Raw genomic sequence first — 27,415 nt, 5'->3', positions numbered from 1 at the left:
AGTGTACTAACTGTAAAAAAATTTTTCCTCATGTTTAAGTGGATTTTCTTCTATTTTAATTTGTGCTCATTGCCTCTTGTCTTCTCACTTGCTGCCACTGAGAGGCCTGGCTCCATCTTCTTTGCTCGCTCCCATCAGGTATTTATACACATTGAAGATCCCCCTAAGCCTGCCCTTCTTGAAGCCCTTCTTGAAGCCTTCCCAGCTCTCTCAGCCTTTCCTCGTACAGCAGAGGCTCCAGTGCAATTGTCATCTTTGTGGCCCCTCACTGGACTCACTCCAATATGTCTATGTCTCTTATGTGCTGGGGAGCCCAGAACTAGACACAGTGTGCCAGGTGTGGCCTCACCAGTGCTTAGCGGAAGGGAAGGATCACCTCCCTCAGCTCACCGGCAATGGTTTTCCTAATGCAGCCCAGGGTGCTGTTGGCCACCTTTTACTGCATGGGCACACTGCTGGCTTATGTTCCACTTATTAGCCAACAGGACCCCCAGGTCCTTCTCTGCAAAGCTGCTTTCTAGCTGGTTAAACCCCAGCCTGTGCTGGTGCATGGGGTTGTTCCTCCCCAAGTGCTGGACATGGCACACCCCTTGTTGAACTTCATGAGGTTTCTGTCAGCTGATTTCTTCAGTCTATTGAGATCTCTCTGAATGGCAGCACAAGCCTCTGGTCTCTCAAACACTTCTCACAATTTTGCATCATCTGTAAACTTGCTGAGGCTGCACTCTGTCCTATCATCTACATAATTAAATTATGATGATCAAAATGCTCATCTCCACACTGATACTAATCCATGTGGTATTTTCACCTGGCTGCCTTTCCCTTGAATTGATGAAGAGAGGGGATAGATGTTAGGGGATAGATGTGCTGCACACAAACTGAAGAGCGCTGCTTAATTTCCTGTAGTCTGACAAGGGGGTCCAGAACAGCAGTTTGAATGTAAAGAATATTGGACTTGCAAACTTAGGTGAGACTAGTTATGAATACCTATATAAATGTAGGATTTTCAGATGCAAGGCCTCATTGTGACTTCATTTTGAGCACCAAATTTATTAGTTTTGGGTCTGGCTCACTGAAAAGGAAATAAACTCTAGCGTGTGTTTCTGGGTTTCACTATATGCCCCTTCTACCTCACACACGTAACCTCTCTTAAATTTACTAGTGTCTGTATTTGGTTCTGAAATGAAGTATGTAACTCATTCTGTTTAAATGTTTTTAAATGCATTGCTTTAGAGAAATTTTAGGAAATACTTACATCTTGAAATTACTGCTGCTGTGCTTAAACTGTATCCTACATGCGTCTATACATAATAGTTCACAATTTCAGAGTTTATACTTAATGGACAATAAAAGCATATTAAATAACCATCTTCTTGGAGGTATGTTATTTTTGTCAAGAATATTAATTTATTGGTTATTCATTTAAGTAGACTCTATTTAAATGTTTCTGTAGTTTGGTTCAGGCTACAAAGGTCTTGGCCATAATTGTACTGACAGCTGTGGATCCAGTAATCCATTTGTATAAAAATCAAAAGTATTACTCACAACCTTAAAGCTGGAAATTGATAGAATTTAAAACTGGAAGTCAGAGAAAGAGAGAAGAAAATGTTTATGACTGGAATATTTATAAGGTTAAATTAATTTTAAATATGATTCATACTGTGATGTGTGGAGTGATGGTAGCTTCAGAAATAACTTTTAAAAGAAAAAACAACAAAAAAACCCTCTTAGCTACTGATTGGGCCTTATTCTAGTCTTATAGAATTATTCAAGTAATTTTCCTGCTGTAAATATGTGTAGAACTTGCTACAAAGATTTGGCCAATTTGTAGGGAAAATAGTTTTGTGTTAGGTTTAGTAGCCCGTGACTTCCATAGCCAGAGAGTATGGCTGTCAAGTAGACTAGCTGCTGGTATATATGGCATGAGTGGGGCCAACAAGGTGTGCTGACCCTTGCTAGTGTATTTGCCTGAGAAGTTGAGAGGAGTTCGTACTGGTCAGGAAGGCACTATTATTTGGCACTCCAACGAAGAGCATTTTACCCACATTCAGTTTGTCACTGAACAGGAAGGAAATGGAAATGCAGTGAATTAAGTGTGATAGGCTCAGGAAAGTATTTGCAGTAGTGCAGTATCTGCGCTGTGGTAACCCTTGGCTGATGGCTCTACTTTGCTGATGGAGAAGCCCGTTGTTGCAGTTCTGTGGCACAGCTCTCTTTTGCGAGCTGTGACGAAATGCTGCCACGGAGGAGCTATGACACTTTTCTGCTGGGCTGCTGGTGGAGAACAGGGACCTCTCCATTTCCCCGATGGTGACTTGTTAGATCTTCATAGTCTCCAGAAGCACAGCATTATGAGAGCGTCAAAATAGCTCTCATGGATCTTGTCCATAGTTCTGTCTTTCTTTGCTTCGAACTTACTTCTCTGTGTAGTAGGCATATGTATAAACCCAAATTAGTCACATACTTCCATGTATCTCTACCAAATGCTGTCAGCAAGGCAATGCAATAAAACCATATCATAATTAATTCCCTCTGATATGTAGTGACTCTTTTCCCACATAAAACTGAGGTGGTTAGATGACAAGTAACGGTGTACGCTGCAAAAAGATCTTTCTTTTGGAAGTTGTTTGCGTAATGTATGATTTTGCTTTTGTTCTGATACAGTAAGTTAAGACGCAGACCCAGGTAATGTACACTGCAGTGGAGCAACATGGAATCTGACAGTGGAAACTGGGGGGTTCCTGCCAGGGGCAAGTAAGATGCAAAGTAGGATCGGGGCAATCGGGGATATGGAGAGAAAGAAGGGTGAATTTAGGGCAGGTATAATCCACGTCATGGTAGGGCATGGCTTTCTATGGACTCATTTTCAAGTGGTCAATGCTTTCATAAAATAATAGGGCAGATGTCACGAATTCATTTGTGTAAACAGATGAGCTTGAGCCCTGTGGAAGAAAGTGAAAACTACAGAATAAGTGTGCGGTCAGCAGCCCCCATGAAGTTGAGTTTGCCACACACGGTAACTATGTCGAGTGCCCTGTAGCAAGTGATAGGCTGACAAGGAATGATTGGTTTGTTGTTTTTTTTTTTTTTACAGAAGTCTCTGTAAAAAGTCTTCTTTGCTCTAATATAAACTTATAAAGGGCTTGAAGGAAAAAGGGGAAGAAGGACATCTTCTGTCAGATAGCCCTACGCTTTAGATAATGCCCCATTTGTTCTTGGCAGGTTGTTCTTCCGCAGCTGTGAGAAAGGTTGCCCTATCTGTCACATGCATACCTTATGTCAGAGCTCTAAAGAGTGAATTGCAGTGAACATGGGCTTGTTGTTGAGTTTCAGTTGCTTTTCAGGTGATGCCACATATGTCTTGTTGCCCTCTGCTGAAGAGGAAATTGAAACAATCCTTTCCTTTCAAATACGTTGCCAAAAACGTAGTTCAGCCCTGAGAAGAAGGTATAATGGGCTGCTGCTTCTGCTGTCCCAGTGATTCTGGGTTATATTTTCACAGTTTAGAAGTAAAAATAGGGGGTACATTTTCCTTCTCTTTTTCCTGTCTGAAATGCAACTTCAGACTGGATTTTAAATGCAGCCAGACTTCCTACATATAATGTCCTGGTTAGGAGGACACCAGCAGTAATGCTGAGCACACTGTACAATCCAGAACAAGCCACCTGTTTTTTCCAAGCTGCATTGGCTCTAAGTTTACAGAAATTAAATTTATGTGTTCAATGTAAGTACTGACGTGCTCAAAACGTATCTGCTTCATATATTTGGAATCAAGTTACTTAATAAATTGCCATTTTTAATGTCATGTTTTATGGGCAACCTCACTTGCATAGTACTCTACCTTCTTCAACTCCTACTGATTTGAGTAAAATCTGAACTGCTTAGAAAGAAATAAAGGATCCATGAATTGTTTGAGATAAATATATTTATTCACTGGATAAATAGTGTTTGGGATTCCAGTGTGCTCAGTCTTGTCACAGGTTCTGTTAATGCTTTTTGTAATAGGCAGAAGATGGGAGGAGGAGATAATAGTTCTAAAGAAAAAAGGAAACAAAAAAGATCTAAAAAAACCCCAAACAACTCATGTTAAAGGTTTTCAGAAAGATAGCACTTCTAGTACAGGTGCAGTTACCAGCAAAATTGCAGTTCTGGCAGAAGACCCTATTGTTTTGGGTTGGGGTGGACAGGAATGAACTAGGCAGTCAAGCCACCATTTTTACAAACACCATCAGCCGTAGGAGAGTTTTTCTCATGTAGATTTACTGGGAAATCCTTCTTGATCCATCTCCCCTAGTACTGATGGTATGCTCACGCATGTGCTTGGGTGTTTCCGGATTCCCCTTGGCGCTGGGTCAGCTTGCCCTGTTAACAAGGGCGGGCAGGGTGCTGGCGGTCATGCTGAGCTCATCTCTTGTCAGTGTCTCCAGCCCTGTGCTCTGCAGCTGCCTGGCACTGACCTGGCACACAGAGGAGTCAGTCTGTGATGGAGCGGTACCTGTATTCTTGTGCAGGCTACTTTTTTTTTTTTTAATTATACATTAGTTCTTCAAAGCGCTTCTGCTGTTGTAAAGTGGACTTTTTTTCGTGCACATGAGTCTTGAGGAGACGGTTTTTCCTTGTAATATAGAAACATTAGAGGTGTTTTGGGCTCACAGTGCTGCAGAAGAACATGTTTTCAAATTTAATCTGTCAGTGGTGAAAAGAATGACTTCAGGAAAAAAAGGACAGAAAACTTTTATCCACTATTACTGTGCATCCCCTAAACTTCACATGCAATTTGCCTAGTAGTATTTATTCTTAAATACAAGTCTTTATAAATAGCTACAAGATATTGACATCATGATAATTAAAATGTTGACTTTCATAAATAAGTATGTTAGGGAATCATTTGAATATTTATAATTGCCAAATTTTGTTTCAGGCTCTTAAAAAAATGTATATCACATTAGATTTAATATAAAGATTCATACAAAGAGATATGATTCTCAAGTACTCAAATGGGTCAATGCTGTGTCTATGTACCTATACGTATATATACATATATATATGCATAGATTAATTGCTGCTTTCTCTGAGACTAGAGGCTTTTATTTTCCTTGAAGCCTGGAATCTGGAATTAAAACTAACTTGTATTTGTCATCTTGGAAGATGAAAATATGCTGCAACGTGCAGAGGGAACACGTGCATATACTATGGTGCTTATGGAAACAAATAGCTGTGCTTCTAATATAGCTTTGTGTCTATTCTTCGCTGTCCTATGCTTTTTTTTCTCTTTCAGTTACAGACAATGTTTCCATGTTCAATAAAAAATTAATGAATATACTGGGCCAAATAATGTTTTAACTTACTGGTTTATGCATGTAGTGGTAATTATAGTAAACCTTGGTTTCCTCAATGTCTCTCCATTTGACTATCCATATTATTGGCAGTACATTTTGGAGTAGTTTATTAAAGACCTATTTATGAGTAATAGAAGTTGTATTGCTATTATAAGTTCTATTTTATAGATGACCATGAAGTATTTTCAGAATTCCTGCTTGCTTTCGACAACCTGTTCAAAAACCATTTCCTTTTTTTTTCATTATGAAAAAAAAAAAAAAAGGTACTTGTCCAAGGAGAAGGAAGACAATTTTCAGTCTTAGTTTCCTGAAAAAATCAAATCCAAGTCATGGTAAGATGAGGCTGGAATTAAGCTAAGGAACAAAAGGTCCAGTCTTATCTGATATCAGAAGACAGCTTTAATACATTTCAGGTAGTGATCTTGCCTCATCTTCAAACTGGCTGAATTTGTCTTGCATACTCCTGTGGAAAACTATTCCACCAGGACTGATTTTTGAGTAATTCTGTGTCATTTCCCTCTCGCACAGCTTTGGTTTAACACCACTGGTTGTCTTTTGTCTGGCCTTTTTTACGCCCACTGTTCAAATCTTCTACTGTTTCCCACTTTGTTTTTTAAGCTATTAATTTGGCAGTGTCATCTGATAATGGGTTAAATGCCTGATGGAATTCCAGATATATTAGATCTGCATTTCCTTTTTTTACTCTTTGAGAGAAATTTACCATTCTATGTGCTGTGTGAAACCTTAATAAAATCAAATGCATTTGTTTCTTTTCCTGTTGACCATTACAATTTGAATTATTAGTAAATTTTTAACTTTGGAAGTCAGCCTAGGCTCGAGTTGTAGTTGGTTTAGTTGCTTTCCCTCTTTCTTAAATAGGTACAATACTTTGTAATGTCTGTTCAGGAAGTGCCATCCCCAGCTTGATAGATTAATAAAATCTGTGATTATCATAGTTATTTCAGTTTTGGACTGGAGATTATATAGTTCATCATGAGATGTAGAGTATACTGTATTCTTCGAATTCTCCTTACCATGGTCCCTCAGCAGAACGTCATTCTTATTGAAAACAGGCCAGGTATAATTTTTGGCTCTGTATACATCACTTTTATTCCAGTCCCATCCTAACTGCAAAGTTGTCCTGTATTGCAGTCAAAATTATACAGTTGTCCGGTACAGTTTTGTGTTGAACTATATTGTTCAACACAAAAAATTGTTGAAATTGTTTGACCACTAGAGATTCTTAAAATTTTCTTTATCAGTGGGTCTTTTCATGTTTTCTTTATAGATATTTTCCTTGCTCATTACATTCTTTAAAATGGAAAAACATTAAGATCTGGACACAATTTTTAACAATTGAAGACTGGTAATACCTCCCAACCAGCGCTCGTCGACCCTGCTTTGAGCAGGGCTTTGAACTAGATGACTGGGAGTAAGTCTGTCTCTGCTTTTGACACTGACTGCCCTTACGCTAACTTGCAAATACTGTTCTTCCTCAAAATGGTCACAAAACACATTGCTTTCTTAATTGTTTTCAACTATGAGCTTTAGCATTTCTGTACTGTGAGAAATGAATTTTGTCAAGTCCAGAACAGATTTTATGTGATTCATATTCAGGGAGAAAAAAAAATAAATCAGTCTCCTCTCTTTTCATATTAGCTCTGTTTTGCCACTGAAAACAGATTTAGCTTTCTGATTGGACTATTTCCGAGGTGCATGGAACAAGTAATATAAAATTCTCAATTTTACAATCAGCTTTTAAACCTAGATTAAGATATTTAAACATGAAAAAGTTGCAGAGTTAGTGAAATGATGGGATAACTCAGTTGAGAACCCCTCAAAATTTAATTCAGTGTAATTAGAGAAGAGAAAGCTAAAATAAATGCAAAGCTGGTAACTTTTATGTATATGTAATATTTCTGATGATGGAATATGTGATTAGGATGGGCACGGAGGGAAAAGTATTGCTTAGTGGCATGAGCTGTAGTGAAAACTAACTGGATTCTGGATCTACCAGCCATGGGGAAAAAAGAATTTTAATGAATTGTTTTGAACCAGTGATGTTGAGGCATCCTAGAGAGGGATTTGCATAGGTGGCCAAGAACTTAATTTTCTTATGGTTCAGGAACCTTTTCACCAAAACAAAGGGCTTTTAAAAAATTGTATCTGCCAATGTAAAGCTCAGCTAGTTACTTGAGATCTGTGTTTCATTTCCCTTGTGTGCTTTTTCAGCAGTCAGCAGAGAAAATTAGTGCTTTTATTTAACCTAATACAGTTTAACATTTTTCTGCATAATTATACAGACTTTCCAGAAAGTACTAGATGGCCCCTTGAGCAGAATGAAGATCAGTGCCCTATCTTAACACTTTAAAGTGTTACAAATTTTCTGATTTGAAATGCTTTGAGGCTGCAATAGGTAGAATTTGTTTTTATCAAGCAAGCCATCTCAGCAGTTGAATTCTTTTATTGAGGGGTTCTGAGATATGACCTCAGTGCTACCATAAGTGATAGACTAACCGGTCTCTTAAATTTTTACAAGTGATAGAAGCATATAGCTAAGTCTTCTATATTTTTTTTGAACGCAACATGAGAACCTCTAATATTTGTGAAGTCACTTCTCTAGTATATTAGGGCCAGATTTGCATCAGAAAATCTTGTGATAATTAAGTATCAAGTAGCTCTCACTACTGGTCCAATTTACTCTCCACTTTGGTCTTCCCAATTTGTGGAGAGAAAGATGGTCTTTTTCACAGCTTAAAGGAACAAAAATATGGAAATTCAGGAGTACGCTTTTGTTTTTCATGAATATTGGTGGGATTGCCCAAAACAGGAGTGAGAGAGCCGAAGTACAACAAGGTTTAGGAAACAAATCTGCCATTTAGCAGTAGCAAAATCAGCTGCATGATAATAGGTGCAGACAAGGAATTTGGTACTTGTTTTGATGTGCAGACAGTGAGCAATAGATAGGTTATGGAAAAGCCAAACGGAAGAAAGAAGTCATGAGTAGAAATTCCCGGATTGACTGAGCACTTGTCTTTTGATTTGATCTGGTTTTCAGTCTAACTCTTACTTCTAGTGCAGCCCTGCATGGTTTACCTGGCTGGCAGACCTTAAAGTACAAATTGGTGCACACAGGATCAGGAAATCACATTGCCAAAGTTCTCCTGCAAAGTTTTAACTCAGTATGGAAATGTGTAGATTATGTACATATGCCAAGATGAAAAGATTCAATATTTAACTATCTTGTGAAACTTCATGTTCTGCATGTAGAGTATATTTAAGTAGAAAGGTGATTTCACCCTTTTGTTAACAAAACAAAATTTCAAAGGATTGTCTTTGTTGTGAAGTAACTTTCACAACTTTTTATATTGTAATATTCTTCTAAGAATAAAGATGATTCAAAATATTATTGCTCTCAGTATTATTAGTATGGTATCTGGAAGATCATTTTCTTCAAGCTTCTACAAAGATATCCTTTTACTGTTTAGGAATATTCTCTTTAATGCCTACATACTATTTTTAAAAATAAAATTATAATGTATTTCTTACATCTGTCTTTACCAAATGTCTGACTTACGAGCCTGGTTTTACATGCATAAGTATCTCCTGTGTTGTATTTCTTTAGTCACTGGTAGGCAATGAATAATGGAACAAATATTATTTTCTTAGGGAACTGATTCTCATTTTCCCCTCTGAGCCTTAGTGGTGGAAAAAGCCACAATAAAAAGACTGTGTGCTTACAGCAAAGCTCCAAATCTGTCTAAAGGTTACATTTATTTTTTGTCAGCTTGCATTAATATAATTTTAGTCATTTTCAGTAATGAATGTGTGATTAAAGGTTATCCATATAGCTAAATCTTTGTTATTACCATGTGCCATTTTAGTTACTTGGGTAATTTGTCAAGTCTGTATACAAACAGACAGTTTACAAATAAGAATTTTCACTCCCATAGTTAAAATCATAAATCAGTAGCATTTGTTCAGGGGTTGATCCAGCTGCTTATCACCCACCTAAATAGGCCAAATTACGTTTACATTCATCCAACATTTTAGGTTAGAAAGTAGTTCTCTGCTGCCTTTACATTAATCCACTGAAATGTAAATTTAAGACTCATCATTTCTTGCGTACGTGATACTTGGTACTACCTGCTTCTAGAACAACTGAGTTTCTCCATTGCTTGGTGTTTCTGGTGGTACAAGGTATTAATTTATGCAGTTGTGTGTATACTACTTTGTGTAACAATCACTAAGTTGCCAGCATCACAGATTAAGTTTATTTCAAATACAGAACTGGAAGGACCATTCTGGGAGGTAGTCCAGTTCCTCGAAGCTGAAACTAACATCAGCTCTTTCTAATAAACTTATTAAACAGCCTTCTACGAGCAGGTATGGTTTTGCCACCTCAACTCAAATTGGATGAGGATGGCTGCTTCCGTGATGTTTTAGTACCTTTTTTAAATTTCCAGCAAAAATTTCAACGACCAGTTTGAACCTGTTTGTTCTTGTCCCACCTGTATGCTTCGTCTGATTATTTCTTTTTTTCCTGTTGTTTAGCCTTGCTACATTATAAAAGGCAGTTGTGCTCCCTTCTCAGACTTGAGATGTCTCATCTAAGCCCACCAAACTCTTCTAACTTTATCTTTTATCAGTTTTTATTTTCTCTCTTAAAAAATGAGTTAACGAAACAAATTCTGAACAGCAGAATACTGAAGGAGTCTCCCTCATGCCTTGCTACAACAATGTCCAGGACAGTACTTTGAAGTTAGCCCAGCTCTAAGTGTGGACTGGAGCGAATGATGCCCAGAGGTCATTCCAACATAAATTATTCTATGATTATTCCTCCTTCATCTCAACAGAAAATAATTTATTCAACACATGTTTTAAACTTGGCTGTTTACTTAATCTTCCCTTAAAAAGGATCAACAAAATCTTTCCTGCTCCCTGCAGAATCATCTCCTGTTTCGTGGCAATGTTTCATGTCCACACATCTGGTGGAGAATACAGAAATAAAAGACAACGTGTAAGGTAGAGATGACTACCATGCAGTCTGTTCAATGTCAAAATTCAGACCATATATTAACATTAAGAATATTCTTTGTTAGTTACAGGGGACTTCCCGCCACTATGTCGGCATGGTAGGAGTTTGCTCCTGGCCCAAACAGGCATAAACTGCAGGAAAGGGAATAGCAAAATCATCAGCTAAGTAAAAAGAGGAAACCTCCTGGCTCTGTGTTTTCTTCTGTAGGAGGGGAGAAGGAATGGAAAGAAAAGGAGAGAGTTGTTTACATGGAAAGAAGCGAAGGTGAAGAGCCCTGAAGCGGTTTCTTGGAAGGAGCTGAGTGAAGCTAATGTGAAGAGGCTGTAGGGGAGAGGAACTGGGAAGGGCTGTGATGTGCGATTTCACACAGTAACAGGCTATGTGTGTGTTGGGGGTTTTGGAATGCACTTTCTTCAAGGTAGAGGCCGTCTGGCTTCTGTCTGCATCATTTCCTTAAGGAAGTGCTGAACTCGAAATGAATCATCCCTCAAAACCTAGAGAAAATAACTTTCTTATTAGTTATCAAGGACAACACAGAACAAATATTGTAGCTGAAATAGTCATATAAAAGTGTGGTCATACTTCATTTACCTAAACCAATGGTCAGCATGAGGTGCTCAGTTTGGTCTGCATGTTAAGGATTAAGTCTTGTGCAGAAGGGGTGTCCTTGTGCAGTTTGTCTGTAATGAGAAGGTGAGGAGCTTCATGTTACTAGTGGAGTTTTACCTGCTCTAGCAGTTAGCTGTCCCAGGAAGAAATATTGCAGTATCTTCATGTACAGAAGTGGGTTTCCTTAAAGGAATTTTATTTATATTGCACCATATTTCTTTAGAAATTAATGTTCTGGTACCAAAGACCAGAACCAAAAAGGTACTGAAAAAGTGTGTTGCAATGCTTATTTTTAGGTGACTGTGCATCCATGGTTTGGGTTGAGTTCCTATAGAGCTCATACAACGCATAGGGAACTATATGCCTCAGAACAGAATCGATCTCAGTTCACTGAATATTGCAGTGAATAATGCTCCTGTTGATGTAGTTCAGTTTTGGAAGTGAGCTTCTTTCTCAAAGAAAAATAGGTTTGAAGCAAACAGGAAGAACTAACATTATTACCTTAGCAGAAATCCAGCCCTGAGCCAATTCCTTCTTTTTGTAAACCATCATCCTTTTTCTTAATTAATTAGTAAAGGGAAATTACAAAATGAAGTAATTTGATTTGATTTTAGCTTCTCTAAATAAGAATAAAAGAATGGATGTATTGATTCAGAGTTAGGATCTATCTAGCCCAGTATCCTGTCTGGGATACATAGGGGCCAGAAACAGACACCAAGGGAAGAGTGAGAATAGGGCAATCACATAATACTTGTTTCCCTAATGCTGTCATTGCTTCCAAGTTTAAAGTTAAATAAAATATAACAAGTATTAGCATGTGTTGCCCTGCAAATTCTTTTCCTGGGAATAGTAGAGCTTTGCAGGCTTCTGCTGTGAAAGGATTCTCTGTCTTCACTGTCACACCAGGAACTATCTGCAGAATTGAAACTAAAGGAAACTGGCTGGTATTGCAAGCTAAGTAGCAAGAGATTTGTTTCTAGGTGGCAAAGTTCAATCAAAACTTCAGTAAATGTTTTGGGGGGGTTGGTATGTGTGAAATGAATTCAGTCAAAAAAAAATTACTATAAGTGATACTCTTGTTGACCATTTCAGGAGTGAAGGTCAAAAACTACAGGGAAACAGACTGTATATGCTCTCTCCGTTAAATAGCAGCCTTTGCTGCCCGCTTTGCAAGCACCTAAGCAGCGCACTGTGTGGAATGCAGGACTGCTGCTGGCTTTCTGTGCATGCTCTGTACTTAAATAGTGCTCTTAGTAGTGTAGCACACTGAACTTTAAATCACATTTAAATAAGAAGAAATAGAACAGTTATTATTAAGCACAATCAGTATAGGAAAATTGGATATAAATAGGACTGGAGCAGTTAAAAAGTTGCTTTTAAAGGAATATCATGTCTGCAAACTTCTGCAAGTATTAAATGCAGAGGAAAGCATTGATCTTGGGACCTTTTTGAAAATTTGGCTGCAAATATTTCACTGCATCATTGGAAAGAAGTACAAAACATTCATAGCAGAGCCACAAAGTTCTGCTATTCATTTTGTAAAACCTAGGGAATAACAGTAATTTGTCTGGGAAAAAAAATAGACAATTCTCTTTCCCTGTAGGAACTTGTAGCAAGGCCTTTCTAATAAATGTGGGAATTAACCACCTGAATGGTTTTCTGGCATCTACGCTAAGAAGAACTTTGTAATAATTTTAAAAGTCAGTTTGAAATTCACAGGGTACAAAAGAGCAGCCATCAGTAAAATATGTGTGGATTTGTGAGGGGTATTGTTTCTTTATTTTGGTTTGTTGGGTGTTTGTACATTTTCCAGGATCATTGTAGGGGATTGGATTAGGTTTGTTGGAACATCAAAAGGACTTTTTGATACAGTAGCCAAGTTGATACCACAGCTGACTAATAGAGTGCGATTAAATATTTGAGAGAGGTTACTGTGTCACATCTTGTGCTGCGTCCCTGGAGATGGCTGAACACCTGCCTGCCGATGGAAAGTAGTGAATGAATTCCTTGCTTTGCTTTGCTTGCGTGCGCGGCTTTTGCTTTCCCTATTAAACTGTCTTTACCTCAACCCACGAGTTTTCTCACTTTCACTCTTCCGATTCTCTCCCCCATCCCAGCGGGGGACAGTGAGCGAGCGGCTGTGTGGTGCTTAGTTGCTGGCTGGGCTAAAACCACGACATCTATAGAGGTGGCTACCGAAGTCAGAGATTTTGACATAATTTTAAATTGGGCAACAAAAAAAATTGCACTTGTGGGTTGATCTTTTCTTTGGTAATTTATTGAGGGGTTGGTACTTTTTCATGGGATTATTTCATGTAAAATTTATTCTTAGGTCTTTCCCTCCCTCCTTCCCCCAGACAGTTGGTACTAAAGATTGTTTACTATTTTGCAGATAACCTGAAGTGTACTGCTGATTTAAAATCTGCTTCTCCTTTGCTTTAGATGGAATATTAGTTTCTCAACCTCCTTGCTGTTTGTGAAATGCTTCTGAATCTTTTTTCTTCCACCTTCCACAACCAGAATAGCAATTTAAAAATCAGTGAGGCAGTATCTGCCTGTAATTATATACAGCGATGTTTGTGTGGCTCCATTGCAGAAATACTTGAAAAGATCATGTGCTGATACAACTCCTTGTAAAAATCCTTTCATAGCTGTTTTATAGTAGTGTTAGATATAATGTCATGAATTGTTTTAGAAAACAATAAAAAGAAGTATTTTTGTGTATCATATAGCTATAGCACTTTCTCCAAAAATGAGTGACAACTGTAAACTGAGTGACTTCACACAAAGAAGAGGTACACAAACATTTCTTGGATACTTAAAGGAATACAAAAGTATGAGTTTGCCCTGGCAGCCTGTATGCAGGCTCCACGGTAAATCAAGAAGTGAGCCACAAAGAGTGAATGAAAGAAGACCTACAGTCCTACCCAGCAAGAACTGAGTTTCTTTGCTATGGTGTTCTTCCGAGGAGCAGTAAGGCACAGGACTTGAATAGCCAAATCATATGGCCCAGTGTTCATTTGCACTGATGTATATTGGTGCACGGGATAAGAAAAATGAATTTCTGCAGGCTGCATAATAAAGGAGTCAGGTCTCACATTAGGCCATGTAATGTCTAAAACTAAACTCAAGCAATTCTGCAAGTACCGCTATGACCAGGTAGTGTGCAAAATGTGTGTGTTGGGCTGGGGGTTTGATGTAAGTTTCCTTTGCCCCACCGTTGTCCCTGCTGCCAGGGCCATGGGCACACTCCTGACTTCTAGGAGTTCACCTGAATCCAAGGTGCGCTTGCTGCTCCCCGGCACCTGCTTTGAAAGCAAATCCTTGGGTGTTTGTACAGGCCCTATGGCAACCCTGTCTGAGGATGTCTCGGAGTTTTTTTTCTGCCAAAGTGCTTAACAGCCTTTCCCACCTCTGGGTTACTTCCCATGAGGGTTCTGGTTACTTTCATAGAAATGTGGCAGTTATTCTGCTTTCCTTCAGTAAATCCTATTTTCCAAAGACAGTATCAGTATAGAGGAATCAAAGTTTTGTATAGTTGAATGGTGACACAGGATTCTTTATATCACTCGAATAGAATTAAGCAGAACAGTCGTCTGATTTGTACTAGAACACTTGAAGTAGGTATAGGATGCAATGACTAGCAATAATGAGAGAACAATACAGCAAATAAATCATAATTGCTCTTCTGGTTTTGGGTTAAGGGAGGTAATAATTATACCTGCCTGAGTTATCAGCTCATTAATAATTTATGCTACTATTTTCTAATTCTATACTAATGTAATTCTGGTTAAAATCTCCTTCCTCCCTCCTCAAACTCGAAGTTTGGTGCAGGTTTCCATAGTTCAGAACTTCTCAATAAAGTATGTTATTGCTCAGCTGCCTCAGTCAAAGTCGGTAGAGTTTGCAAACTTATATAATGAGGCATAGGAATATGCAGAAAAGTGGTTGATAATGAATTTGAAACCTTTTCTTTAGAAAAACTATAAAGCAGAAGGCTTTATTTTGCTGAACATGCTGAAAAATTTATTAGAGGCAATGCTTCTGTTAATTATTGTTTTTTGTCTTTTCATGTATTTGATGTGAGTATACAGTCAATTGTACTGATCTCTTGTGAAGCTGAAAAAGCACAAAAAAAGAAAAGCACTTTTATTCAGTCAAGCAGATTTGGCACAGTTGTGTGACAGCCTAAAGGCTTCCTGCACAGACATATCAGGTTGCTTCAGTCAGGAATCCTTTTCAGGCCAAAAGCAGGAAAGCTCATTTTAAAAAAAAAGGTTAAGATTAAAAAAAAAAAAAAAAAAAAAAAGGAAAAAAAACCACAGCGTATCTAAATTTAAACTATGTCAAATTCTAGTAAGATTTTTCTAGGGAAACCCTTTACGTGTTTGTCTGGAAGACTGAGGCATCAGTTTGTAACCAAGAAATGGCAACTGTAATGTGCAACTATATTGGACCATTCAAAAGCTAAAAAGCATGAATTTAACTAGGGAAAACAGCGCTCTTTTCATACCAGAATATATTAATATCTTGTAGGAGCAAATACACTTTTAATATAGAATCATAGAATCATAGAGTCATTTAGGTTGGAAAAGACCCTTAAGATCATCAAGTCCAACCGCAAACTGCCAAGTCCACCACTAAACCATGTCCCTAAGCACCACATCTACACGTCTTTTAAATACCTCCAGGGATGGTGACTCAACCACTTCCCTGGGCAGCCTGTTCCATATTCCATATGTTGAATAAGAAGGTAGCATTAGGATAAAAATTTTGATGGTGAATCTGTTACCTTGACTATAAAAGTTACAGTATTTATTAAAAGACCATTACAGTAGTTGTGAGGAGCAGCCTGACTAAAACTGGAAAAGCCAAAATATAGTCAAAATTTATTGCAATCCTTTTTTAGACCTTCCCATCTAAGATTTCTTAAGGTGAATACATTAAAATGTTTGTATGGAAGTCAGACTAGTGATATTAGGGATCACTACTAATCAGCCACTAGTGATTCATTTAATACTATCTGTACTATACCAATAATGAACTCCTACATTTTATACAAATTTACTGCTTAAAAAGGGATAAGCTGGAATTCCTGGAAATTATAATTCACTCTTTATGCACAGACTTAATTTTCTTTTTTCACTGATTTGGATGAGGTGGCACAGTCTTTTATATCGGTCTGTTCTTGCTAGCAACATTTAGTAATTCGTTTTGCCAGCAAGAATGCCACCTGAGATATTACATTTTTTTCTCTCTTTTGAGGTGGTATCTACCACATAGAAATCTGGATGCTGGAAGAGGGACTGTATAGTGGAAAGTAATGTATTACTTATTATGGATGATGTGAATTCCAGAAAGGAAGATCGCTCTCACGTCCCAGTGTGTCAGCTAAAGCTGCAGTTGTTCAGTGATTTTGAAAACCAGGCAAAAGGAATTTCAAATTGGAAAAAGTAATATTTCAAAAAGAGCCACTGTCCCTAGTCACCATCCACTAGGGCTCCATTTGAAAAGGTAATTTAAAGTAAAGAAATTTCTTTCAGTTTAGCACTTTGCCATTATTATTTGCCAGAGGACTCTGGCTATGCTTATGTTCAATTATTAACTTCAGTGGACTTGAATGCAAGCATTTTAGTTGAGTGTCTCATCGAAGGGCTAGCTTCTTCATCTATGAAATCTCACTACAGTAAGTCAATATAAACCACAGATGGTAGATACTTGGAAATTGATGATGATGTATAGATTTGAATTTGTCAGGTTAACACTTTTGATGCCAGCTAGAAATTAAAAGTTCTCCTTTTAGAACTATTTATATGTAGATTAGGCAATTAGCCTTTTTTTTAACACTATCAAATCTGATAAATATTTTACCCAAGTTCTTTTCCTGTAAAAGTAGACCTCCAAAAAGAAGCATTTAATTTCATTTACATTATTCTTGTTCAGAACATAGACACTAGGAGCTATACTCACATATTCGTAAGAGATCGAGCATCTGTTGGGAAAAGGGAAAACAATTCAAGGTTTAATATCCATTTACTCATTAAAAAGAACATTTATTCTCAACATCAGAAAGAAATAAATTTATAGTTTGAAAAGTTAAAAGAATTTTTTTTTTTTTTACTGATGGATGCAACAGACGATTTTGTTCTCCCCATAAATATCTTGTAAAAACGTACAGAAAAATGTTTTAATCATGACTATAATACTCAGTTCACTGTTACCAAAAGAATGATTATTACTGAGTAACTTCAGTCCTTTTTGTATTCTTGGCATGTGAGAAAGACCTATATTGAAGCATAAACAGATCATGCCTTGGAGGAAAGCGTACTCGTTGCCTAAATGAATATATCATTCATTTTGTCATTCATTTGAATATATTGTTCATTTTATAGAAAAAACCCTACCTAACCCATCCTCTAGTGTGCATGCTCATTATTTTAAAATGAAGACCTTCCATTGCTTAAGTGCTTGTACATAGAAGCACAAACACATCTGAATTTACTCTCTTGTGTAGGCCAGTTGAATTAACTTAGCTGCACATTTGAATAATATAAAAATGCATATAATGATCAGTAGAACCAGGAACCATACTTGTAATTTCTTTTAGAAATCACATGTAACTGTTCACTTGAGAAAGCAATTTATAACTTTCTCTATAAAAATAGAAAATCAGACAAATAGAAGGATCCAAAAAAGTTGCAAAATGTTAATGTTTTTGCTTTGAAATAGTGTAATTTGTATATCAAGACTAAGAGGGCAGTTTCTATATGTATGTTTTATATTACTTAATTAAGAAGTGAAGATGCTTCCCTCCTGCTGAATGAATGCTGTGCAAGTCATTCATTAAAAAATTATGTAAAATAATACTTGTTATATTTTGTTATCTATTCTTAAGTCAGTTCCTTTATTCTTAAATCAGTTCCTTCAGAATAGATTTAGGTCTGAATATTGATGGCACACTACTGAATCATTTCCTAAAAAATTAACACTTCTTTTTTTCTCTTTTCAGTTCAACAGAAGAGCAGTTTCACTGGCAAACACAAGGTAATATACTTATCTACATATATGTATTACATATATTCTCTCCCAGAATGATCATATTTCCTAAAGAAGATGGAGGGGAAAACAACATTTATTTATGCAGTATTTTTTTTCATTGCTAGTGTGTGAAAACCCTACTTAAAAACTGGCAAAATTTGGCAAAAGTTGTTAGGGTTGACAAAAAGAACACCGAGACTAAAGTAGAGTTTTGAGAGGGGGCGTTGCTAACCGTGTCTCTAACTTTTTTTAAGATTAGACCTGAACTTTCTCATTTTGCTTTTATTAATCCAAGGCCACACTTTCAAAAGATGGCATAATTTTCAATATGGCCAGCTTCTCAATATGGCCAGCCTCCTCTGAATATGTGATCTTGGTGTGTTCTCCATTCCATCATCAGCTGTGAATGCTTAGTCACACGTAACTGGTTTTACCTTTTGTCTTGTAACTGGTTTTACCTTTTGCCTTTCTTTTATATTTTTATGTTGTTAATTTTGTTACAGATGGTCAGAAGGATATAGAAGATGAGCTCACCACTGGTCTGGAGCTGGTGGACTCCTGTATTAGATCACTGCAGGAATCAGGGATACTCGATCCACAGGACTATTCAGCCAGTGAAAGTAAGTTGCTAGAAATGTATTTCCTAGAACCCAGACATATTTGTAACATTTCATGCTTTAAACCTGAATGCATATCTTATAGTGTTTTTCTTGATTGTTTTTTCTGATACTGGCAGAAGACAATGTGGTTGCAAGCAGGCAAATTGCCTCCTTGCCTTTGCAAGTTAATTTTTGGTTGTGTTTGTAATGGAGAGAATCTCACTGCTAGTTTGTGGGGGAAAAAACCAAACGTGGAATATATTTTAAGGAAAATACTTTGTAATTGCAGTATTGCTGTACTATACTATAAGGCCATGTCACAAGACTTCAGCATCACCACTACAAAAGTAACTTTCAAACAGCACTTTTTCAGTATGCAAAAGTAATAAAATGAAACGTAGTGTGGGGCTGTGAGTAATTCTGATGTCTCTTTGTAACCACTTGGCCAGGTAGCTGGTACTCCTTAAGACTAAGATTTTCAAATGGATACACAGACAGAAATAGTTAGGTGAACTTTTTAAAGATGATGCAGAGAATGGCAGCTGTAACAAGAAAGCTCAAGTCTTTTCTCAAAGGTTGGGTCACTGGTCACTTAGCAGCCATTCTGTTTGCTGAATTGTGCAGTGAGTGGATAGATCCTCTGCTACCAGCCGTTGGGGGAGTGAATCAAGGCTAAACAACAGCAAAAGTGAACGAGGGACATGCCACTCAACATATTTGTAGAGCAGATGTCTGCAAATGCTTGTGCTCATGAGTGACATACACTGAGACAAAGTTTTCCAACAGGTTAACAGGTCTGTTATCAGATGTAGCACTAGATATTGAAAAAGCAGGGTAATTCCCTATTTTCCTTTCCTTTTCCTCCATCTCCTATCTGATACTCTGTTCCCATCTGCCACAATATATAACCACTTTCACTTCACTCCTGCTGCAGCTCCTGACACTACCTTGGCTTTTCAATTTTCTCTAGTATTCCTCTACATCTCCTTCCCTCTGCTCAGTTGAGCCATTTTTGTCTTTTTCAATCCCCTGCTGCCCAGTACCCTCTGACTGAGTCATGTCTTTCGAGGTGGCTGCCCAAATTCAGCTTTCTCAAAACCAAAGGGGATGATCTCCCCTTCATCTGGAAAGGCTAATGGAATTTGACAGCCACCTTCTGCAAAGCATCTCTAGCAATGACAAGTCATCACCTGAAATGTGGTCATCAGGTGACGAAAGGGAGACATTGCAAATTGAAGGCAGAATTTTAATTTGTCAGAACATTTTTCATTATTTGAAAACAAGATTTGCAGGAAAATTTGCAGCTGACAATCCTGGGACAGTAGAAAATTTTTCACTTTTCATGTGCACAAGATTTCTGGGCCAACAATGTCACTAACGCTTTTGGTAAGATGTTGCTTGGTCTGAACAAAATTGTGAAAACATGATGAAACAATGTAAGCCCTTATAATTTGCCCTGGTTTTTTCTTCATTTGAGGGTGAGGAGAAACAGATTAAATGACTAGCATGATAAGGTTTACCTTCAAAATGTGATTTGATACAAAATGAAACTAGGTAGATGGCAACAGAGGAGACTGGGGGCAGGGAGGGGCTAGCTTGGATGGGAAACTGGCAGGAGCTGGCTGAAGAGATGGAAAGTAAGAAAAAATGTTAGGGAAAGATGATGACAGTAGATGGAGAGAAGTCTGGGTATGTGAAGAAAACTAGTACTAAAGCAAATTTCTGGGGAGTAACACAAAAAGATAAGACACAAATAGGAACGTAGATAGATGGGAAGGAGAATAAGGAATGTGGGCAAATGGAAAACAGTGACGGAGAAGAGGAGCAATAGAGATGAATTGTGTGGGGGACCAGCAGGGGAGGAACTGAGATTTGTTGAAGCAGGAGGTCCAGTCCGAAAGTTGAAAGCTGAATTTGCTTGGTTGGATGGTTTGTTCGTGGAATCAGGAGTTAGGTGCAAAGAGAGGGAGCAATAAGGTGATGAGAATGACATTCGAGAAAGGAAATAGTGATAGAGTTATGGACAGGACAATAGCTGTCCATAAGAAACATAGGTTTGGAGAGGACAGGTGCATGTGCTTACAAGGGAGCAGGCTTCCCCACAGAGCTGCAAGCTTGATCTTCTTCATTGTCAGGAAATATTTGTGAAGCCTTTTGTCACAGTGCCCCATACTCCCCTGCTCCAGGCCCACCTCGGAATGAAACTAGATTCCTATTTGCCATTTATGGTTTTCATTAAGGATCAGATATATATGCCAAAGCTAACAGTTGCAGCTCTGCTAATCACTCATAAATGCAATTAGGATGTCATATACTGGCTTTTCTTTTTGGTTTGGGGGTCTTTTTTCAATTTAGAGTGAAATATCACAAACACATCAGACAGTTAAAACATTACTGTGTTTGCAAAGTCAAAAGTACCAAAGTCAAGGCTGTCTGTACAGCATAATTTGAATTTCTTATAACTGCATTATAAAACAATTATTATCATGCCCTCTTATGTACATTTTCTGTCCGTGCCTCATTTACCCCAAAGCCGAGGCTCAGATTGCACAGCATGCTAGAGGGGGATTTCATCTGGAGCGCTTCTGACTTCTCTAAGCTATGTGTAGAACACACATACTAAATGAAACCAAAAGTCTCAGATTTGACAGTTCAGCTTTGCACTTAAAATTTAATTGTATCCCTCCTTTGTGTCCTGAAGTTCTGATGTTACAGTTGTGAAATCATTCAAAGTATCTTCTACTGATACTTAGTTTTAGATGTTCTGGTTAGTTCACAGGTGTGCTGAGAACAAACAGCTGTAACTGGACACTGTGGAAGCAGTCTCAAATATATGAAGCGTGATATAAAAGGAAGTTTAAAACTCACTCTGATGTGTCTCACACACAGCATTTGTATTTCATAGACACTTTCAGTCTTAATTCCTTCAATCTCCAAATAGGAAATGAGATCTATATAAATGTCTCACTTTACAGGTATTCTAAAAATCATTATTTGTGATGTATTTGAAGTAAATGTTGAGTGCCACAGAATAATCCACCAGGGTGCTTTTTTTTTTTTCCTTTGTATTGGACATTTTTCAATTAAGGCCTGAGGTCATGCGGTGAAAAATGAGGCAACTACAAAACACTGAATAGTTTTGCATTGTGTGCACTGGCCGTAAGACAAGGAAGGAGGGGAAGAGTGATGATTCAGAAAAGGCAACTTAGTCTGGCATTTCCTAACTTTTGAGCTCTTAACATTACAGTTTTAGTTATGTTCACTTCTGCAGTTTGACTGCATAGCTGTATTTTAAGTAACAAGGCTGACTCTGAGGAGAGCATTTCCAGCCTGTCATGGCAGTTCTAGTCTAGTTGAGGCAGATTTTTTAAATCATCATATGAAAGCCTGCCCAGGGATGTGACCACAGCTTCTTTTTCTGAGCTGTGTACGTCTAGTCTAACAAGTTAATCTATCAGTAGCTCTGCCTTTGTAGAGGATTAGTGTGTCTGTAGTCGGAATCTTTACAATTTGGTTTCACGCACTCTGATTTTCTCAGAATTAGTTTTAAAAAGTCATCACATAGCAGGCGGCTGTTACAATAGTCTAAATCCCAAACATCACTTCACATGTGCTATTCCTTTAGTAGCAAATAAAAGCCATGAAAAAAGGCTAATGGGACAAGTCACATGAAAGGGGCTTACACAGGAGGGGTTCTGTATTGCTAATAGAGATGCTCGCTAATTATCTTTACTCAGTGTGAATCAGCAAATTAAAAAAAATATATATAAAGCTTTTATTGGTGAAATGGAAGCAGAGTGATCACTGTTTTTAAAGTAATTATTATCAGACGAAGACGGGCAGATTCATAACTGCTGCGTGCTCTCATACAAGTTTTCTGTGGTTTCGCTGACCGTGGGACAAGGTTATATGCATCTGAGAGGAACTCCTGCACTGTTGCCCATCTCTTTCTTCTGTCCCAACTCAGTGTAAATTGACTTCCCAAAACCATGCGTTTCCAGTTACAAGCAAACAAACAAAAAGTAAGGAAACTTCCAGAATTATGCAAGAAGCTGCAGCTGAGTTAAGACCTGAACCTGCATCTCCATGGTCCAGTTCCCTGTACCGCAGTGATTTCTCTTTACCTTTACGTAGCTATAGATCTGTCACCACTGCGTCATTCCAGTTTACATCAAACATGATCTGACATAGTTTTTGTGGAGTCAGAGATGGGTTCAGCCTGGCATAAGTGATTGCGGGGATATCAGCAGCAGAACGACGGTGGTCCATGCATACCCTCAGTCCCTGAGGGCAGGCAGGTACAGACTGCTGCTAGTGGCAGTAGCCATTAGCTATGGTGTGTCCTAGGGACCAGTCGGGTCCCTCAGTGTCACTGTGAGGGCACCCAAGCTGTCCTCCTCCCTGCTGTACATCGCTGTAACACCCAGTGTGGCAGCCTGGAGCTGACTGCAGAGCTGGCTGCTCCTCTCTGAAACTGTTTCTTCCCTCCACCATTATCTCTTCCTAATGGGAACTCAAAAATATTGCTTTTGCACAAATGAAGATAAATAACTGTCACTTTAAATAGAATCAGGGGAAAGACCAGACATGTGAGAGCCAAGCTAATCGCATATAAGACACTGGAGACGAGTCATGAGAGAGGGACGGGAATGCACAGTAAGTGTAGGACCTGAAATCACTGAGGAAGGAAACATGCAGGGGAGCGAAATTTAGTTCAGGACAGAGATAATACTAGGGATGTTTCAGACAGACATAAGACACAGGAGTACTGAATAGTGACTGTAGCTCAGGAAAGGTATTTTCATGGCAGAATTGGTTAATTTAGTGGGGAAAGACATGTGAAAAAAACATTTTGCGAGGGCTGAGTATGTGTTGTGGAGACCAAAAATTAATATTTCAGATCAGAAAGCTTGGAAAGATGAGGGATGAGGGAAACAAGACACTTCTTCCCTCCCATTCCCATCACTGCACCACTGTCTCAAAATCACACAACTACTTCAGATTCATTCCTTTTACTACCTAGTCAGTACACCTCCTTTTTTTTGTTTTGTTTTATTTTCTTCTTTTTTTCCCCCCATTACATGTAAGAACAATTGAAAAGGTAGAAAGCTTCATGGAAAGAAGGAGAGTAAACACAGATATACAACTCTCTGAGTGAAGAAGGGTGATTGCTGAGGACGTTTGTCATTAAGGCTTGATAAGGTCACAGTCTGGCCTGCAGATAAGTGGGAAAAGTCCTGATGAACTGCCTGAGGCCCCCAGATGTCCATCCTCTGTGACACAAAGAAACTGGAGGCCTCTGAGCAATTGTTAAGGACCAAACTACCTTTTCCTGCCAATGTTTGTAAATTTGCATTTTATAGATGGGTAGTGTAAGAGTGAGATAAATGTGGAACAAGAGGAATATATTGGTCCTGCATTTCTTTCCCTCCTACTAGTTCCCCTGTACCCCTATCCCTGTGGGTCATTAGCATGCCAGATCAGAGGACTGCCATGATACTAGCATCAAAACCATTTCTGAGACAATTAGCTGAAGCTCATTGAATCCTTACAGACTACATTGAATCCTTACAGGCTACAGCGGTGGAGACAGGCAACGGTTACTCCCTCTGTCATGGCATTAGCAAAATGAGGGTTAGACGAACTGCTGAGATTACTGAGCAAATCCATTGGCACTTTCTTCCTAACTTAAACCACAGGCTCAAATGTCTCCTAATCCAGAAGCCTCTAATTTTAATTTAAGGTATCTATACTTAAATCTTTCATGCTATTTCCTTTGCTTCAGTCTCCACAAAATGAGCATAAGACCGATCTTAAAAGGATTATGGGGCAGATTTATGGAGCTTTTGGTGTTTAAGTTTCTAACTGAAACGGAATTGTTTCACTATTTTTCACTTGCTTAATCACTTCATGTGGCAACGTTCTTTCTTTGCTCTCTAAATCGATACCACAGACTGCAGCCACAGAGTTCTTGTTGACAGGGATGACAAAACCTCTTGGATCAGTCTTCCAATTGTCTGATGTTTTTAAAATGCTACATTTTAAATTTCAATTTAAAAATAAGTGGTTTATATTGGAATTGCAGTTTTTCCCACCTGACATTGCCAGTACTCCAGACAAATTTTTTTCCCGAAATTTTCTGAATATATTTTTATTTATATCTGTGACCCTATTGTCCTGGTGCTCAGGATTAATTACAGAATTCAGCACACTGATAAGGGAATAAATACAATGTAGATTAAATAACACTGTCTTCTTGGCTAATGCCATTTCAGAGTGCACTTCACTGAGGCTACATGTTGACAGAAATGCAGGCAGTTAAGGATGTCTCACTCCTTCTGGGGAAGAAAAAGCATGGCTCACCACTGAGGACTCAATCCCACAATATATTAACTCTTTCAGTCACTTGAAACTATTTGCCCAAAATGCAGCACAAATGGGTAGTAGTACCATTTAGATGTTGATTTTTTTTCCTCTGAAGAATGACTTATGTTACAAGAACAGACTATTTTTATCACATGAAATTATATATAGCTGTTGTATTAGACAGATGTGGTTTTCACTTAAATAACCTGTCTAATTCTGAGGCTAAAAAGATGGACTAAGCTCTTATTTTATTCTCTTAATTCAGTTTTGTTTCAGCAATTTTTTACAATAAGAGAGATCCTCCTTACTCAGTGTGAAAGCAGATGTCCCAGTGTGAAAGAGCACTCCTTGTTCAAATTTTATGATTTTCATCCTTTATCAGCTGCTTATTCATAGATACTGAAAATGGATGGAAACAAAAAGGCACTATTTACACAATGAATGTGTAAAAGGATGTGTGTTTATGTGTTTTCCATCCCATAGCTCTTGCTTTGTGAAATTGCCACCTGTCAGATGGCTGACATGCTCAATGAGATGAAATTTGGCATCAGTGGACCTCACATTTTGTTGATAGATGAAGTTATTTCCATTTCATTATCTGCTCTGAGAGCCAGGGCAATCCAGCTGAGTCATTCTTTGTGCACACAAAGGAGGTGTTCTTGTGGGATCTTCTGGTAAACATACACACTAATAAAATCATGTGCTCTTTGAGTACGTTTCAGAACTGAAAAACACCTAGGAAGTGTGCACGCCCCTCTTTCATTTTAGGATTGGAGTCTTTGGAGTAGGAGTGGCAGAAGTGCATAACACAGGTCACACTACCTTTCTTTCTGCTGCATTAATGCAAACCTGGCAGTTGACTGACTCAACAAGTCTTAGCTCGAAATAAATCTCTCAGAGTATGAGGTCTGAGGAAATTTTGATTTATTGATGAAACTTCTGTCAGTATTGTAATATATTCATGGTAAATATTTATGGTTGGGCATTTTGGATGCCTCTCCCTATTCCATCCATCTCTTCTAATACAAGCCTTTTCAGTATCTTGGCTTCAATACCTTGGGGTTTCAGAGTCATCTTTGCCCAGTTTGTAATGGGGTAAATCTTCTGAAAGGTGGACACCTTTTGTTAAAGGGTGGTCTCACAGTTATTCGTTGTATGTTCTCACAGAGAAAGTTGTACAGAAATTGTCTAAACTGTGGGTCAAGTTCAGTCTTTTGAAGTAGTTTTTAAATACTTAGATTTCTAAGAAATGGGGATAAGATGTTGTTTCCTTTATCCACCTCCCCTTTCTGGGGAGTCACCCTAGTCACCCTAAGTGTGAGCATGAAATAATTATCATGTCATTTAACATTGTAATAGCCACTGGCTGGTAGCAAACACCAAGACCTGCTTGCAGGGGCAGTCCTCATCAGGAGATTAATGTCTTTACAAAATAGCTGACCATGTAAAGTTTCTGTAGATTCATCACTGAACCCCACTAAGACATTAAGATTTGATAATATGAAGCAGGCTCTAGCGCTGACCAGAGAGCCAGCTCTTACATCTCAGCATCAGTGTTTACAGCCAGTGCTGCCTCAGGAAATGCTCCATCAGCGCTGAGCACCCTGAGCTTGGACTTTATTGTTTTCATCCTCTGTCAGAGGCAGAGTTCAAAAGTATTGAGAATAGCATCAGCTGAAAAGATGTAGCTCAAACACTGTCATTCAGTACTCCATCACCTCTGCTCTTATCATGGGTATCAGGATGGTAAGGGCCAGGTAGAACAAGCACGTCTTTGTTCCTGACGTAATCGCATCCTGTTAAATTCATGTTGGTCTTCTCACTTTAAGAGCGTGAGTGAAGTTTTCCTTTTCAGTCTCTTCCCTTATGCAGGCAGGAGGAGACCACTGCAAAGAGTCAAACTTCGGAGGGGAGCCACAGTATGGGCTCTCACCACCGGGATTCCCGGCAGGCTTTGGTATCTGCTTCGCCAGCCGTGGTCCACCATGGGTTTCTGACAGTGGAGTGGCAGGGACTGTGACTTGGGTCCAGCTGATCTCATTCTGCTTTGGTTCGCTGCCTGTCTTCAAGTTCATGTGTGGTTGTTTACAAGCAGGAGGCCTGGTGAAGGCTGAAGGAACCATCACCCTTCAGGGAAGCAGCTTCTGCTTTCTGTGGTTCCTTAGGGGTGGCACAGGGGTTGCTGTGGGCACCCTCCCATGCAGGGCTTCAATCGCCTTAATTCTTCTGCGGCCCTTCTGTAGATTGGTAGGGTGACTGGGGGGATTTGTAGGCTTCTCAGGGAGAAAGTGCTAGAAGCCACTGGCAGAAGTACTGTTCAAAATGTGACAGTCCAGTACCTGCCCTTACTGTTGGACCTAAACTGCTGCAGGCTGCCTCTTGCAGTCTCCTGTCCTCAGGAAGGAATCTCCAGCCAGAGACACTCA

The 27,415-nt window shown here is 38.6% G+C and overlaps 1 protein-coding gene across 2 annotated transcripts in view; it reads left to right on the top strand.

Moving 5' to 3' along the window:
* The window catches only part of CTNND2 (catenin delta 2), a 700,253-nt gene that overhangs the window by 347,579 nt on the left and 325,259 nt on the right, over window positions 1–27,415 (top strand). For both annotated transcript variants that reach the window (XM_050891195.1, XM_050891194.1), the window contains exons 4-5: window positions 17,996–18,030; window positions 18,528–18,644. In XM_050891195.1, coding sequence (XP_050747152.1) covers window positions 17,996–18,030; window positions 18,528–18,644 — 152 coding nt within the window. The remainder of the gene's footprint in view (window positions 1–17,995; window positions 18,031–18,527; window positions 18,645–27,415) is intronic.

This window comes from Gymnogyps californianus, chromosome 2 (assembly GCF_018139145.2).
Source record: "Gymnogyps californianus isolate 813 chromosome 2, ASM1813914v2, whole genome shotgun sequence".
Classification (NCBI taxonomy): domain Eukaryota; kingdom Metazoa; phylum Chordata; class Aves; order Accipitriformes; family Cathartidae; genus Gymnogyps; species Gymnogyps californianus.
This window is presented reverse-complemented; position numbering and strand designations above follow the sequence as displayed.